At 42.2% G+C, this 18,219-nt stretch overlaps 1 protein-coding gene across 1 annotated transcript; it reads right to left on the bottom strand.

Annotated features, from left to right (window-relative positions):
• Window positions 1-10,317: 10,317 nt before the first annotated feature.
• Window positions 10,318-17,703, bottom strand: PCK1 (phosphoenolpyruvate carboxykinase 1). The gene is made up of 9 exons (XM_026090913.1): window positions 17,415-17,703; window positions 15,852-16,033; window positions 15,041-15,244; window positions 14,547-14,734; window positions 13,430-13,592; window positions 13,078-13,302; window positions 12,854-12,985; window positions 12,020-12,115; window positions 10,318-11,419 (listed from the first exon to the last, which is right to left on the bottom strand). The coding sequence occupies exons 1-9, from the start codon at window positions 17,636-17,638 to the stop codon at window positions 10,965-10,967; spliced, it is 1,869 nt and encodes a 622-aa protein (XP_025946698.1). The 5' UTR covers window positions 17,639-17,703; the 3' UTR covers window positions 10,318-10,964.
• Between the last annotated feature and the right edge of the window lie 516 nt (window positions 17,704-18,219).

Raw genomic sequence — 18,219 nt, 5'->3', positions numbered from 1 at the left:
ATTGTGAAGAATAGTAAAAGAAAGAAAGAATCTCGTTTCTTCTATTTCTCTCTCTTGCTTAGATAACCAAATAGCAATAACATATCTTACAGTGCTTGGACAGTGGGAGATGAATTTACATTTATGTTTTGTGATGGCAGCTCTATCCCRAAGGTTTGACCTAATTACTATGTCTTGTCTCAGTTTCTGTCTGGGAGATATTGTTGCTGTCATAGTGGCAAATGCAGCTAATGAAAGCATCCAGTGGTTCCTTTAAAATATTAGCATGGTGAATCTGTTTTATTTGTAAGTGCAAATGAACATGTTTGTATTTCTGAATGTTTTTGTGACTGTCTTATCAAATACATCATCAAAACAAATATTCATCTAGAACTCCTGGAGGATATTTTCCWAACAAGAAACATTTTGAGAGTAATTTCTCTAATGCATTTGATAATCATTAAAATGCTGATAGAAACTATTGAGACAACTGAATTTCTGGCAAAGTCAGACAGGGAAGCAGGCAGGCAGACTAGAAAGCAACAAAAATGATCTCCGGTAACAGGGAATGAAAATGCCTCTTATGGAGGAGAGGCTTAGAAATCTGTGGTCATTTTAGTTTTCACACTGCCTAATCTTGGAGCTACTTGGTGATAACTTGTAGTAGTTTGCATCGACTGTTTTGGGGATCTTGACTGCATAAATAAGTTGGTTTAACTTAATAGCATCCAGCAGAGAAACTAGCAAAGAGGAATACAATATCTCCTAATGACATGTTTTTTAGATAAGCACTTTGGAAGTGGGGGGATTAAGAGACMATGTATGATGTTCCTGAAAGGAGCCTATTTCCTTTGCTCCCACTGAGTTACAAAACTTGTTTCCCAATCCTGAGAATCATCAGCACAAAAAAACCATAAAGAGTTTTAAAAAGACTTTCTTTGGCTTCGTTGTTAGGCAGTTATTTGGGGAGAACTGGTAAAAGCCTGCTGGGTGCTGTCAAGATGTAAATGTTCCCCCAGCCTCCTCCCAGAGAAGGTGAGGGATTAGGTAAGGTGGGTGTGTTTGCAGTCCTCTTAGCTGGTTTCAGAATTATTTTAATGTGAGATCTTTCTGGTCCTAACTTCCAAAAAGAACAGTGAGTCCCTGAACCACAGCAGACTTTCTAGGGTAACACTTGGTTGCAAGATCCTCTAAAGTGGGCTCTATCCCCAAAGCAGGAGACTCTTAAACCAAAGAAGTGAAGGCAAGCAGTCTCATGCTTGAAAAGGGTACATGTAGAGAGATGCACCGACTAGGCATGAGTTACTGCTGTGAAGTGATGCCTTGCGTTACCCTTYGCTCTCGGGTTTGCCTGCTCGTGGTCTGTTGTGATAGCTTTGCTTATTCTTAGTCCTCTGGCACTGTGTTTCTATGTGGGTACGTGTATTTGTAGTACGTGATTAAAAACATACTACACAGTGATAACAGACTGATATCTTTGCTTCTGATAGGGAAATAGAAGAGGTCTTGCTTCTTTGGCTGCAATTCCTAGAGATCAGCATGTTAATGAAGCAGTCAATGAACTTTGAGTTGGATGTTGTAATGTCCTGCTAGCCATAGTGCTTATCTGGATTACTCTTCAGAGGAACAGTGTCCTGCCTGCTTCACAGGGAAGTTCACAGAGGAGTCCATAAATCCTCAGTAATGTACRGACTGGATTTTGTTTTAATTTGTGATCTGCCCCAAGTCACAGTACGTTGCCAGCTAGTTGATCTGGCTGACATGCCTGCTGTACCGATATAACCTGCATGTGCGATGTAAACTGAGTATCTTCCAAGACAAAAGTGGTTCTCCTTCAGTCTAAATCCTCCCTACCTGGTGGCAAAGCACAATGGCCTAATATGATCAAGAGCTGGAAATACTTGTGCTGCGAGGACATCTGTGCTAAGGCATGACTTGTACCATGGGTTCCTGTGCTGCATGCACTGTGCAAGAGGAATGTCTCTTAATGTCTCAGAAGAGATCTAATAGCAAATTTAGATGAATGCCAAGGCATATCTGGATTTGCCAATACAGTTTACATTTTTAAAACAAGTACAGCAGATGAGAGGGTATTCATGCTGCCTGATTTGAGACAGCTCCCAGTCGGAGTTAGGCAGCCGTTTTCTCCCCAGTAATCTCCAGAGCAGGATTCAGAGAATTCARGTTCTCTGAACCTCCCTGTGAAAAAGCCTCTCTGATAACACAGAAGAGCTAGGGAGATGAGGCTCCTGGTTTAATATTGCAATGTCTGTTTCTGCACACAGGCAGGCTGCAAAGCTCCTATTAACAAACTTATTTACAGCCACTGAAATCATTGACCTGCTTTGTTCAGAGCRATTATATTCCTTCTCTTGGAGGCTCCTGAGTTTTAGCGATAAGTGAATGCTTAACACCGTAACCAGAAGTTTGCAGCAGGCTGGCAGCTGCCTGGAGCCTGGGTGCTTGCAAAGAGTTAACCTGCACTGCTGGTTGCATGACAGCCTCCAGCTGTCTGTGCCTTCGCCTCTAGCGTTTCTCTCCATTATTTCATCAAAGCAACAGGCATGGTTTTAATTTTCCATGACTTACTTATGAAATATGATCCTTGCTGTAATAAAGAAATGATTTGGTTGGTAATGGATACATAAGAAATCAATTTCCTACTTTTAAATTAGGTAGGATTAACAATGAAGCAAACAATAAGCGGTGTGAGGGATGGAGAAGAGTAATGGGAGAAAGACCCGACGGCCCCGAGACAGGGCTGTCTGCACTGGGACACGTTACAGTGCCTTGGTTAATCGCTTCACTGAGGCTGTTGCAGCTGCAGTGTTTCTTCCAATGTATATTCATTTTGTGCTTGAAAATTAGGAATTTGGAAAGATTTCTAAAGATTCATGACTCTCCTTCTGCCTGGCAGTGACATTTAATGTGCAACATGGTTGTCATTCAAATTCGTGTCCAAAAAAAAGCACCATCATAAATGTCCCAAGAGCAGATGCCCTCCCGGCCTTCCTGCCCTGTCTTCAGCAGGACAGCGTTCAGCAAGCCCGCTAACCTGCACCAGGAGGCTGGAAGCTGTTCTCTAGCAAGAGAGGGAAAAGCTTCCAGCTTCTGCTTTCTAAGGCTATAGCTATGCAGGAGCCAGCTCTGTGTTTGGAGACACCGGAGCAGTGTGACGCAGCCTGCAGGGAGATCCTGGCTGTCGCTGCTAGAAACCGTCTGGTCCCCGAGCATCTGGTCCCCCTCCTTTGCCTTCCTCCTGCGGCGTAAAGCACTCTTCTGCCTGGGGAGCCCCCAAGCCTGGTAGCACTGTCAGCAGCCCCAGGGTCCTGCCAAGGACTGATCAGTGCAGCCACCTTCCTGGCAGCTGCATGCACCTTTCCCTGCATCGCAGCTCTTTCCCGGCCCTGCTGCAGTAAATATTACCCACGCTTGGCAATCCTGCTGCTGCTTTCACTAGTGCTCTGCCGGCGCTGGCAAAGCCACCCGGTTGGGTGAGCCCCCTCGGAGGGATCTGTGAGGCACAGGGATGGGGTTTCACCTCTAATCTTCCYGCCCTGCATCACTTTTTCCCTAGCTCTACGGGGAAATTCGCCTCTGGCGCGGCATGAAGCAAGCGTGGTGCTTGCTGGCGTGTGCCGGGGGCCCGGAGCAGAGCGGGCCGGGCGCTGCGCGGTGTGCCGCGGAGGCATTGCTTTCCCCCCGGGACGCCGTTCCTTGAAGTTGCAGGCGTCTCTGAAGGCAGATCGCCCTTTAGACCTTGGACTGCAGACAGTTGATACGCGTTCCCTGCCAAGCCACACTGCGCATTGCCAGCATGTTTTGGTGTCATTAACAGATGTGCTGTTACTCTGCTCTGCTATGCATGCGCACAGCGCACATGCTCTTCCTTACGGGGAACGCATGGATCCGTGTCCCCAGCACTCTCCGCCTTGGAGTGTAGCGGGGTGAGGAGCTGTGCGTTCACAGTCTAGGAGAACCCAAATGTACTGGCGGGTAACAAGTCTGTCCGAGCCTGTCCCCCTCAGCAAATACTGCAATGCAATCTGGACTTGCTAGAGCTGTTCTTTTGGTGCCAGCGTCTCCCTGCTGGCTGAGCTCCATGCTTGTGCTAAGTGGCTTTGGAGCTGCCCCAGGGGTCTGTCACGGGCTGGAATTAGAGTTGCATTTGGCTGGCTGGTCTGCCTTTCTTTCCTGGATGCTGTTGCTTTTTTTAGCTTATCTCAGTTCTGCATGGGTTTGTGAGTTCCTGCTGAAGTCTCTAACAAGATTTGTATGGTGGCTTCTTTTTCCTCCAAGCAATCATAATTTGGCCAGAAATAAATGCCTGCAAAAATCTTTTTAAAGCCTCTCCTTCAAGTAGGTTTCAGCAGCCTTCTTGAGAGACAAGCCATAAAAACTGATGGGACTTACAGAAATAGTTGGTAGAACTTCTAGGATTGGGCAGAGGTCCAAGCAGTTTCTTGTAATCTTCTCCACATAGCTGTTATTGCTGGGGCAGGTACCAGATGCATTATCATTACTAATCTCCTGCAAGGGCGGAGGGATGCCTGAGCACAAACGATAACTACAATGAAACAGAGCCAGACTTCTGCCTTCGTTCTGTAAGGACCCAGAAAAGCCCACCAAATCTGGCACCTGCTTCTACTTATTAGTGTCAAAAGGATATTGTTTTTATACTCTAAGAGCATCCAGTCACGCCACAGTCCTTAAACATCCTCCCCCTCCTTTCTCCAGCTGCTGTCCTAGTTAAATTTACGGCATCTTTTTTCCATTGGCTACCTCCGGAGCTTTAGGAGAATGTTGGTAATATCCCAAATTGAAAGGGATGAACAGAGACCGAATGCACAAAAACAAACTTCAGTAAAGAACCGGCAGATCCCTCTTGTTCCCATTGATGCCCATGGGAGCTCTACCTTTAAACTGTGGTGAGGGTGGGATTTGGCCCTTTAAACTTTATATTTAGCCTTCAGGTAATCCAGTGACTAAGGTGGAAAGAAAATTTAGGCACCTTTAGCTTAGCCTTGTTGTTCTTTGGAAGAGCTATAGGAAAAAGAAAACAGGAATTTATTTGTGCTAGAACTCAGGCAGAACAGGAGCCAAATTGCTCAACAGCAGTGGCTGGCCTGGTGCACCACCACCTCCTGGAGGCTCGCCCGAGCCTCGCCGCCCTTGGGCTTCTGCCGTGCCCAGGTGCTGCTGGAGCCTGGCGCTTGCCTGGCGCAGACGCCTGGGGCAGGCGGCAGGAGGGATCCCACCTTCCCACCCAGCGGGGAGCGGGAAGAAGGCGAGCGGGAGCGGGAAGAAGGCGAGCGGGAGCGGTTCGCAGCAGAGAGGCCGCCTAGGTGTGAAGGTGCGTACCGCAGAGCCGCACTGCTTCCGCAGCGCTGCTGGCTACTGCTGGTGCTGCCGGGCGCCCCGCGGGCTGGCGCGCGTCTCCGCAGCGCTTGCCAAGCGAGGCTCCATCGGCTTCTGAGCCAGCTGCGCTGGCACCGGCCTGTAGCATTTAGGTTTCACTTTGGTTAAATTTGAAACTGCTATTCCTAGCTGCTCTGAGGATCTGGGAGCTACAGAACACCACGGGAAGTTTCTCATCTGTTCAGGAAGACACAGGCAAACGCAGGGATGGTTTCCGGTGGGTAAAATGAGGTTTTGTTGTGCTCTTCGCGTTCATAGCTTGCACGGCGTTGATTTGAAGTTGCTGCTGCTGTGCCACCTACATCCCAGTCGCAAGGCCTTCCAAGGACTTCTCTGAGGAGGTGTGGGGGGGAAAAGAGTTCAGACTGTTTAACTAATTTAAGGCCGCTAAAAGTATACAAAGCAGGGGTAAGATCTGTGAGCCTGGAAGCTTTTTTCCGTGGGGGAAGCACTTAGTTTGTTTTGGAGAACAGCTGTTTTTCAGAGTGCGTTTCTGGGAAGGACTGTTCCTTGGGCATCTTAACCTGGGAAATGCTGCTGTGATGCTTTAAAAGGAAAAAAATCCAGTAGCTTGGTAGAAAAACAGCAGCTTTACACAAGGTTTATTTTGCTGAATAAAAGGCCTTGAGGCTACACAAAAACAACCCAGAAACTTTGATATGTTCCTTTGGGAAAATTAAAACAGATGGTTTCTTTTCTTTTTTCTTTTTTTTCCCAACGGCCAGTATCTGACATTTCCAAAGAAGATGCAAAGAACAATTTTGGGATACGTGTTATAAAGAAAGTTCTGCTAGCAGCTTATCAGCTTGAGCGAAAGCTAAAGTCAGATAATCTCAAAACCTACGCCTGGTCAGGCTCATGCTGGAGTAAAGCCAGAGAAACTCCAATGGAGCCAATGCGAGGAGGAGAAAAACGAATGCAGAGGTGACCACTGTCTCTGATAGCAATGAAGGCAGCCTAACCACCTTCAAGCTGTGCAGGGACATCTCAAGGGGTTTCTGCATGGCCTCTTATTGCAAAAAAAAAAAAAAAAAGACAAGGATATTCGTGTTTGAGATGAGTAGATAAAACCTGATTTTGCATGTTAATACATGTGGATTTCTGTAATCTGCTCGCTGAATCCTTCTCTGTTAAAGTTTTGCAGCCAATAGTTGTATCTATGATGGCTGCAGAGTGCAGCGCAATGCAGGCAATAGCAATTCTTTTTTTATACCTAGCTATTTTGCATGCAGATTCACAGATGTGGCAGGACACGTTCTGGAACCTTGTTGACTGAACTCTGCCAGCGCTGATTTGACAAATGTGCCCTCTTTGTATTGCTGAGGTTAAACTAGTGCCAGGAATGTCCTCCATGATCAACAGCGATGATTGCTAATTTGGAATTTAGAGTACTCTGCTTTGCCATTCATAAGCAGCATTTCAGTAGTTGTTCCAGCCAGGTATGTCTCTAGTTATGATAATTGTCTTTCAGTTAGGGAGCTAATTGACTATACTGCAGCAAGTATGGAATAAATCATGTTACTATGGTAGCCAAGGTTTTTGGATAACAGTATTTCCCAGAGCATAAATGCCATTTCTCTGAATTTTACTTCTTTCCCTGAAAATAGCCCTATCATCAGAGTTGCAAGAGATCTGAAGTTGATACTGCTCGTTTCCAGGAAGAGTTCTGCAGCAAGCTGGCTTATGCTTTACTTCTGAGTTTTACTTATTTTAATTTAGCCTTCATTCATATAGATAGAATCCACATGAGGTGTGTGGATATTTTATATACTCAGGCTAATTACTACTGAGCCTGACACCTGAGAAAGGATTTTGAACGAACAAGACACAACAGCAGTTGAAAATCTGACCTTGAAACATGAGAAGTGAGTCCAAGGCAAGACATCAGACCCAGACTTCTCAACCTGTGAAAAGATCGGGCCAAGGTCCGAGCCTTATGATTTTTTCTGTGCTCATCGGCCACTGAGGCTAGAATTTTTGCCTGAGTAGTAAAGCCATTTAGGGAAACTGCCCTAGTCAACCAGAGCCTCCCCTGCATGGAGTGCGTCCATAGGTGTGGTTTGAGAGAGACACCCCCCCCCCAAGTTTGTGCCAGATGTTTCCCACACCAGGTGCACATACCTACTCCCCTGTTAGCTCTTCCCTTTACATCAAAAATGCATCAAAAGGACACTTTAATGTAAAAACGCATGAAACTTAGTTATTGCATGCATGCATAGTGAAAAGTTATCTTCTGCCCCCAAAAGCAGAAGGATTTTTTTGTTTTGGTTTGTTTTTTTTGCTGGTTTAAAGATGGGGCTGAGTGGTTAAGAGAGTGAGTGRCTTGCTCAGTCTCCTTGGGTCAAGGCTGGGGGAAATACTGTGTGGTTTTGCTTCAGTGAATGGCAGTATAAATGAAGAATTGGAGGCCATATCAGATAGTATTTGCAGCTGAATTCTGATTTTGGCCTTGTCCCTCCTTTTGCAGCCACCAGTACATCCACAAGTGTTTTAACAAAATACTTTGTTCCTAGCTTCCCAGAATACCAAGTGCGTTTCATAACACAGCTGTTGCAAATGTTATGGCTCTGTACACTTCATGTGTTAGTCTTTCCTGTGCTTCCTTTCTCTGAATCCCATTTAATAGGCCAAGTTTTATATTTCTTTTCTAATTTGTTGAAATTTATTGCATTTGTTGCCTTCCCCTCTTCCTTTTGAAAATCAGGAGGAATTTCCAGATTTCAATTTAAAAGCATTTTGTTCTAATTCATTTTGTTTTTATGGAGCATGTTATTTGTTGGAGGGAGAGAAGTTGAGATCATAATCTGGCACGGTTGACTAAGTTTCTAAATTTTAAACCGCCGCCTTCTCTCTTTTTAAACATTTTCTCTGCCAGTACTAAACATTTTGATCATTCAAAATGTAAATTGTACTCCCCATAGATGCTGATGGGCTAAGGATATATTTACATACAAAGGAGCTGTTGAATGATTCATGTAAAAAGTTATTTTCTTGTTCTTACCCTTAACAGCACAGTAGATTTTTTCCCCCATTTTCTGTAGTCTCTGGAATGATTTGTCTGCCCATCAATCTCTGAACAGTGTTTGAAAAGGTGCAYGCGGTTAAAATGTGTGGAGAGAGAGAAGCACAAATGGTTTAAATACCTTTGCCAGAATTGCTTGTGATATCCTCTTTTCATGAGTGACATTATGTTATATCAGAAGAATAATCTGTGGAGAGCCCTGAGGGGAGAGGTGGTCAAGAAAAGTTCATTAACTTCTAACAACAAGGAGGCCGCCACTGGAGGAAGCAAGAGTTTAGTCAGAATAAGAAATTCATTTTGGGGGACTGAGTTCTGATATTTTTGAGGCAGCTAGTGCCCTGCACCAACAATAGCGTTAGCCAGGTGGGTGCTCCAAGATCATGGCTATGTTGGCTCACAGTGATGGTACCTATCACCTCACTGATCAGCATTTTACTGGACAAGCTTCGCTCAGTTATCCCGTGCCTGCTGGGTTTGGGCCTGCAGCACGAATCCATCTGGTGTGAAGGAGGAGACCCTCCATTTGCAGTGTTCAAAGTATGAGGATTGGGTCTGACCCTGCATGAGAAGCYGCAGGAGCACGCTAAAGTTGCTCAGAGCCCTCTGGAGAGCCCCAAGCTCCTGCGCGTCTTCTGGGTAACACTTCAAAATGTGGCTGGAACACTTTTGCACCCTTCAGGTCTAAGATCTTCTCATTACAATCTCAGTTTTTTAAGGGCCTAATTGATCAGAACCTTCTGATATTGCCATGACAGATTTTCTCAGACCACCTTGTTTTTCCATAAAAGTATCCAAATACCAGATACTTCAGTCTTTTACCTTGTGTGTGTGGTTTTTTTGTTTGTTTGTTTTGTTTTTGCGGGGAGCCCGTTCATGAGTACGCAGGCTAAAGAGGACCATATAGGCGACTTGTATCCCTGCAGATGGGTTTCTGACCAGCAAACARGTCGACTGATGATCATCTCTCTAGAGGCTGCACAGCTCTCCTCTGCTTTCGTCACAGCTTTCTATTGTCTATTTGTTGAATGATCTGTCTATTGACTTATGCTGTATTATTCACTTCAGAAATGACACTGTTTGTGTTAACTTCTAAACACGCAGCCAGGAGGTAGGTAGAGGTTTTGCAGGCTATGTGACCTCTCCTAGCAAACTCTGAAGGGCATCTGTTGACCAGCCCTGGTACTGTTTGTTTTGTGAGGAAGCAGGGTCTATAAAAAGGCTTATTACACAATGTAAGTGATTTTCTTTTTGCTAAACAAATATTTGCAATATATTTTGGGAGATCAAGCATTCAAAGTGAAAAAGCAGGATACCTGCCAGAGATGTGGGAAGCATGTAAAGGACACCTTTAATCAGGGGAACATAGGATGGCTTTAGTAACTTTATCTACGAGCAAAGAAAATACAGGCTCTTTCAGACCCTATTTTCACTGAGCTCTAAGGCTTTAGGCATCTCAACAAATCCAGAAAACTCTTCCCAAACTATATTTATTTCAACAGCTCTGTCAGTTTTGCAAAAGCCCACATACTATGGAATGGAGACAAATCCTGTGACTTCAGGAAACGAGCTACCTCCTAATACAGGACTTTCCTAGGGGGCAGTTTATTTCATAAATACCTGAAGAAATGAATAAAACTCAGTTTTGGAGAGCACATGACTAGCTGGATCACTGCTCTCAGCTGGTATCGTAATCCCTGGATCATTCCTCTGGCTTGAATAAAAGTTGCAAAGAAAGTTTGTGACTTGAAAGCTATCTTGATTAGGAGTAGCAGGTCAAAGCTAGTCAACAGTGAACTTCCCTGAGTGAATTTCTCTGCACTGTGGTATTGACATGAGGCCCAATTTATATGCATGTAGCTTTATAAACAGTGAGAATACTGGAAATGAGGTCATATTTCATATAAACATTTATTTCAATAGTTTAAAGAACAAGCCTTGCAAAACATCTGGAAATCACAGGAACATGAGGCATATATAATAACAATATCTTAAATACACATTAGTAATACAAAGTCATCTTTCACTCTGATAAAAGCTACAACTTCATTTTTCTAAAAAATATTTAAGCCATGAAATATGTTTAGATAATACATATATACAACATCTAATTTTTTTTCTTGTAACTGATACTGCTGAAATATAAAAAACAAAATTAATCAGAGTCTCTAGTGGTTTGTGCAATAGAAATAGTGTGTTGTACTGAGGGGTGGATTGTTTTATAATTGTATAAGCAAAACTGTATGCAAATAATTTACGCATGTTATAGCTGTATGCAAAATTGTGCATGCAAATGATAAATCAGTTTTTAAGACCATGTGCACATACATTTCCATAACTGCTCACTTATTCACCACAACTGTGATGTAGTTATAAATTGTTAGGGCTGGAGTTACTTTTAGGATGCACCTATAGTTTAACTAAACTAACACCTACTTTTCAGCATAAACCCCTGCCCATCAGTGTGCTACTCCCAGTGAAGATTTGCTAAAACGTGTTTGTCCTGATTTGGTATGTGTGGATTCATAAATAAATGTGTTCCGATCAGCTACAACTGTTTTATCCTCTTCTCCAAGGCAAGCACTTCTCCTTCTATTTCATAGGGAAGGTCAGCATTAATCTGCCCCTCAAAGTATTGTTTGATTTCTTCCACCTCCTTTTCCCAGAACTCTTTGGAGACCTCAAACAGTTCAGTCAAGTTGACAACTTCTAAACCCTTCAAGTTCAAAGCAGTGTCAGCAGGGATGTAACCTATGGCAGTTGGCTTGGCAGAGGCTCTCCCTTGAATTCTGTTGAACATCCACTCCAGCACACGGGAATTCTCTCCGTAGCCAGGCCACAGGAATTTCCCTTGGTTGTCTTTCCGGAACCAGTTAACATGGAAGATCTTTGGTAGTTTTGCAGCTGGACGATGTGCCATGCTGAGCCAGTGGGCTAAGTATTTGCCAAAGTTATAGCCAAAGAAAGGTCTCATGGCAAATGGATCGTGCATAATGATTTTGCCTGTTCAAAAAAGTGTAGAATAAAAGGTAATATGTGAGCATACTCATCCTAAAGCACGAAGATTCAGACCCTTCCAGGATTTAGCACCCAGATCCCCTAACCACCTTTCTGCATCTGAACCMATGTCCTTTTAAGAAGCAGTATGTACATTATCCCTGATGTACATAAAAGCCCAAATTGAGCTCATATTTGTAATCAGTGAAAATTAAATTCTTAAAATCTCAGGTCAAGCAGCTTTAAATGAAGAATGCCAAGACTTAGTTTCCATCCAYCACCTATTTATGTTGAGCTCTAGCAGAACAGAAAGCTTCAGTTTGTTTATGCCAGACTGTAACAGCAGACTCCRCATCAAGCCTTCTGGCACCCCAAGCCTGCCCCCTGTTCTGTATTCTTGCCACCTAGGGGATTATTTTACTTAATTTGACTTTTACAGAGAATTTGGGTTTTAATTCCAGTACAAATATTTTCTATTGTGAAAATGCACAGGTTGCAAAATTAGCTGCCAAGACTCAAATGTTAAAGGGAGGGGAGAGGGACCAAAGCAGACTTTCCAGAGAGGATTCTTTTTAATACAGGCAGGCAGATTAGATTTTGATTTACCTTTGTGCTCAGCAGCTGCTGTTGCTTCAGATCTCATAGCTGCTCCTATAAATACTCCATGCTGCCAGTTAAAGGCCTCGTACACAAGAGGCACACCTGTAAAGAACAAAATCACTTCAGCAATTAGGGGTCAAGAAGCTTTTTTATAACAGGCTTTGCTACCTGAGATACTGCTGTATGCATATTACTGTATAATTTATTCTACTTTTTCTTGTTTTTTACTCATTTGCTTTCCTGCCCTCTTATGACAAAGTTTATAGGAATGTTTTCAAAGCTGGCTCCTGATTACCCAACACATCCATGTTTAGATGCTCAACTGGAGATATCTAGGGCCTCAAAATCTCCAGCAGATTTTACTGGAAATAGAATGTGGTCCTGTGGTTGTGATATTAGGCTCAGACCTAGCATACTTCTATTTGTTTTGCAACTTTGGTTGACCTTTAGCAGACCGATTAATTTCATTTCCTTGTCTGTAAATTGTTTATAACTGGTTCATTTCTCTAACCATTTTCTGTGTAAGCTAGTTAGACTGTGAGGAATTTGAGGGATGTATAGTAATTTACTACATGTCTAAATACCACCCAGGTTAGTGGGTCCCATTCTCTCTCCAGTTCTCTATTATTATTACCTGTTTTGTGTTAACATTAACAATTTGGACATTGAAATATCAGTAGCTGCGTGAGTATCAAAGGCTAACAAGTAGAAGAAACCAGACTAGAGTTATTTTCTTGCGTTTTCACCCATGATAGTAAAACCTGTGTTTACATGCACTTGTATCTCAATTCTTCTGTGGCAAGCACTTCAGGCTTGAAACCTGGCTGCTACATCTCTTACCAGTAGGTCTGCGGCCTCCAAATATGATGGCTTCGATGGGCACGCCTTCCGGTGACTCCCATGCGGGGTCTATGATGGGGCACTGGCTGGCTGGGGTGCAGAATCGTGAATTGGGATGAGCACAAGGTTCCCCTGTACAGATTAAAACATAAAGGTCATAATGGCAGAATTGACATTAATTCAGCAGAGAGATGGAAGAGAGACTGTAGACTGGGCTGGGTTACCATTATCCGGGGTCCAGTCCTTATTCTTCCATGAAGTCAGTGTTACTCCTGATGGCAATGGTTCATCAATGCCTTCCCAGTAGACACCTCCATCACTGGTTTCAGCTACATTGGTAAAGATGGTGTTCTTGAATATGGTTTTAATGGCATTGGGGTTTGTTTTGATCGAAGTTCCAGGGGCGACACCAAAAAAGCCATTTTCTGGATTGATTGCCCTTAAATTGCCTGAAATACAAAAGACAAAATATAAGCAAATGAAACTTTCAATTCTCTCCAAAACTAGGTACCATATCTTGCTGCTATTAAAAGCAACAGTACTGGACCCTGCAACAATTCAATCTCAGTTCCAGACCTTGTTCATCAAATTTCATCCAGGCAATATCATCCCCCACGCACTCAATTTTCCATCCTGGCAGACTTGGGTTCATCATGGCCAAGTTTGTCTTTCCACACGCACTAGGGAATGCTGCAGCAAAATACTTCTTGTCACCCTCTGGATTTGTAATGCCCAGGATCTATTGAAAAACAAGTGCAGCTGTTAAATGTAGTTCATTCTTCCTGCATTTTTCTTTCTGAAGATTGTCTTCCAAAAAAAGATAAAGATAAAACATTTAATTATGCAAATTTGTTCCTGCAAGAGAAGCACAGTACTACAGTTTGAATATAATAGAGTTGCCAACTCATCAAAAAGTCCACTCTTCTTGCCCTTTGTATATCCATAAGGGGTTCTTACATTTTTTCTAAATGTCAGGTGTATATATAATTCAAACATTCATTTTTATTTTGCCAGTTAATGATATCCAAGTTGTATACAGCTGTGTTTCTCAGCTGAGACAGAAGAGAACCAGGTAATATTTTTTGACTGCATGACTGGAGTAGAGTGACATCGCTTCATGTATGAATACTTGTGCATTTTGCACAATACATATAAATCGTTTTCTGAAATGGTTCTGTTATGTGTTTTGGAAATTCTTTAATGGTAGTAGAATGTTTAAATGATAGCAGAAAGTAAATGTAGGAAGGGTGCAAAACAGAATTCATTTAGGAAAATCTAACTCATATTTGTAGGTTTTTGAGTGCATAAACCTCTTTAGAATATGAAAGACAGTTTTCAAAACTTGCATTGATCCTTGGCAGCAATTAGATTTGTAAGTGCAATGTGGATGCCCAGTGATGCTGTTTAGGCTCTGCTCACTACAAGGATCTGTCTACAAGCAGTCATTGTCAGAACCAGTTCTAAATCTTTCTTGACTCCCTATTTTATATGTACTGCTTTAAAATGGCTGCTACTTAACCTTTGTAAGCAGTTTCCTATTTCTTATAAGGCTGCCATGTGATAAATACATATTTCGTGTTACAGGACTGTCCATATGAGACTGCAATTTCATTGATATCAAGATATGATGTATTTACGTTGACCTAATTTGGGGTTTAATAGCTGTTCAAACACATGATTTAATAGCTCTTACCAGCATGTGCTCAGCAAGCCAGCCCTCTTCCTTGGCGATTCTGCTGGCAATTCTGAGAGCAAAGCACTTTTTCCCCAGTAAGGAGTTTCCTCCGTAACCGCTGCCAAATGAAATGATCTCTCTGCGATCCGGGAGATGAGCAATCAGTGTTAACTCTGGGTTGCACGGCCAGTTGTTGATTAGCGGTTCTGCAAAACAGAATGTTGTACTCATGAATATAGCAATTTCCGTGCTGGATCAGACTGTGTTGTTTCATCAGCATCAAGCCTCTGACAGCAGCCTGTACCAGATGCTTCCAAGGAAACCCCCTGGTAAGTACTAGGGATAATAATCTCCTCTCCACGCAACTCTTATTGAGCTTTGATTCCTTTAATTGAGATTTGAACCTTGCGTTGTTACACAAAACACTCTGGTTTTCTATGGTGAGTTTCCCATGTGCTGAGAACGCACAGTCAGTTCCAAAATGTATGCCTGAGTATTTCCATCTTACCTACCTTTTAGTGGTAGAGGGCATCCAACTGAGTGAAGGCATTTTACAAACTCCCCATTGCCCAAAGCTTTCAAAGCAGCTGTTCCCATTCGTGTCATGATCCTCATGCTGGCCACTACATATGGTGAATCCGTCAGTTCAATCCCAATCTTGGACAAAGGAGAACCAATAGGGCCCATGCTGAAGGGGATGACGTACATTGTACGTCCTGTAAAACAGGGATGAGAATGTGATCTTGCAAACAGCAAAACAAGGAACTTTTGAAATAATATTTATTAACATAGAGGTGGTTTCTCGTGGTCATTTCTGATGATGTTTAGAAATCTGTAACTTTCTGTTTGTCTAATCGTGGAGCAGTAAGTTTTATCTTAAATGCTGAAAGCAGCTGTTCAGGAAAATTGTCTAGCCAGCAGTAAAGGTGGGTGGAGGCCAAATGCTCTGTTGGTGTAAACTGCTGGATCTTTCACTGAAGAAATTTGTGCTGGGGGTGAGGGTCTTCCATTCTTACTTCAATTTCTTCTCTGCTGCTCAGTTGCTCTGTGACTTCTTAAAAAGTCACCCAACCTTTCCTACCTTGCTTTGCCCCTCTTTATGAAAGGAAAAATGAATTGTTTCCCAGAGAAAGATTGAGGACTATGCGTGTGCAGACCTTTGGATCTGTTGTAAAGATCCAGATGAAACCTAGAAGATGACTAATATCAGGAGTACTCACCTAAACCTTCAGCTAAAATACTTTTAATTAAAGATTACAATAATTATTAGTAGCATTTCTGTAACTCTAAAAGTGCAATGTCAGCTTTCCTTTTCTCACCCACCTTGCATGCAGCCTGGGAATCTGGTATTGAAGGCTTTCTCAAAATCTTCTTCTGACATCCAGCGGCCCAGCTGGCTAGTTCCAGTTTTAGGGATTGGAGTGGTATCTCTCTGTTCTTGAGTGATAATGACAGTTTTGCTCTCAATTCTTGCCACATCTCTTGGATCAGTGAGAGCCAACCAGCTGCAAAAATGATAAAATTAGGCTTTAATAATTTTAAAAAACAACATAGCATTTTTAACCCTTCTGTAGAACCCCTTTAGCACAAAAGGGAAAAATGCTTTGTAAGGGTAAAACTAAAGTGACAGAATCAATACAACCAAGACAGTCTCAGAAATTAGTCAAATACATTCTGTCATACAAAGTATCTCAGGACACTGCAGAATGAATAACAAATTATATGGCTTGGGAAATTCTCATTACTCCTTAATACTCCTCTGCCTCTTACATCAGCTTTATTCCCTGTTGCTAGCATGCAGGGAAAAGTTAAACTCATTTAATTCGCATTCTCATCAGCACAGATAAGTAAAAATAGTTTTACATAGGGACCACAAAGTGACGCCTTGAGCAAAATGGATTCCAAGCAAGTATTTTAAATGGTATATATGTCTGTGGGACCAGAATCCAGCCTAGTGGATTGGCATTGTCCTTTAAGTTAAAGGCATTGCAAAAGAAATATTGAGCATCATAAAAAGTAAAGCTGGTTTATCAGACAGGATTATTTTTTCCTCCTTCAAAGAATTTATTTGTCATTTATTTACAATAGAGAGGATTGCTTTACCATTTTCACCTCTGTGCACAGAAATTTTCTATGAGGATAAAAATGTTCTAGTTGGGCTGTCATAACCATCATCACTACAGCTAAGCATATAATTAACAATGAATAATTTATCTGGTGAATTTTGCCCTTTTCTCTCCCAAATAGTCTGCAAACAGATTGCCAAATTCTTGCACTTCTGAGTTATTCAAAAGTCTTTGCAGATTTCTTCCATGAAGATTTCTTGGTCAGCACGTAATTCCCAAGCATGTACTTGTTAATATTCTCCTTTCATGTTGGGTTAGTTGGGAGAGATGAGGGAATATTCGAAAAAAGTATTTGCTGAATACATTACAGTCAAAGCTCATCGGCACAATATGAATAATGCCTGTGCTGAATAATATTTGAACACCCACAGAGCTATTTGAATGCTACAGAAAAGTATTTGATGAATAAATTAATTGACTGAAATAGTAGAATTCTTCAAAAGATGTATTTGCTAAAAAATATTTAACCATTGCTAATGATTAGTTACATAAGTCTCATGATATTGTTTCAGTTCCCCAATTTATGTAACTAATCAATAGAGACAAGGTACAGCTGGTAGTCCAGTTGATTAGTATAGTTTAAGTTAATTTTGAGAGGAAAATTGTGCTCTTCCTGATTATTTAACCTATGTAAGCTACAGTTCCAAAATGCTCATGAAAAGTAAATATTAAAAGGTTTTGAACACTTTTAAATGCAAACAGATAGAAAATGCTTATCACTATTCTGAGCTCCTACTTGACTTCCTTTTATGCCACTCACCAGTTCTCATACTTGCGCAGCTTCTTGATCATGCCTTGTTCTACCATGATGTCCAGAATTTTTTGGTTTTCTTCTTCTGAACCATCGCAGATATGAATGCTCTCAGGCTGGCACAGCTTGGCATTACTTTCAATGAACTCTCTCACTTCTGGAGGCAGGCTCTGCAAATCCCCCTGGATAACCTTGGGGATGATGTTTAGCTCGGTCTTCAACTGTGGAGGCATTACTGTAGCCTGCAGTGGATCTGGATGATGAATTTGAAATACTGATCACAAGCTAAAATCGAATGTTGTCTGTTAGCATATTATGTCATTCTAACTGGCATAAATGTGCTTTCCTACAATGCATAATAGAAAGACAGAATTTGTAGCAGATTTGATTGTGTACTTCTACTTATAAATCAGTATAAAGAACTCAGATCACTGGTAATTTAAAGCTGGAAAAAATACATAGACACCATTCTACTTACTTTCTTTAAAAGATCTCGGAGAGGATTTTGCTGTCCCTTTCAGTTGATCTGATTTCCCTTGCTTTGGAATACTCTTGTGATCATTGGTTTCCAAGGAGGCATTCTCCTTTCTTAAATAGTCGTCGTGGAAGTGCCCAGCCCACTAGGTGAGGTGAGGGAGGCTTTTCCTTGACGTCACCACTGAATGTGCCTTGGGACACTGCCACTGCCACATTGTCATCATGAAGAGTTGTCAACAAAACAGCCCTGAAGAGGTAATCATTTAACAGACTTGATTAATGAATGCTGAAAGCAACGATTCTTAGCCTCTGGGTTTGCTGTTTRAAGCAGTTAGAA

The sequence above is a fragment of the Apteryx rowi genome, unplaced genomic scaffold, assembly GCF_003343035.1.
Source record: "Apteryx rowi isolate R43461 unplaced genomic scaffold, aptRow1 scaffold_0, whole genome shotgun sequence".
NCBI classification, from domain to species: Eukaryota; Metazoa; Chordata; class Aves; order Apterygiformes; family Apterygidae; genus Apteryx; species Apteryx rowi.
The sequence above is the reverse complement of the archived record's forward strand: the minus strand, read 5'-3'. Positions and strand labels throughout refer to the sequence as shown.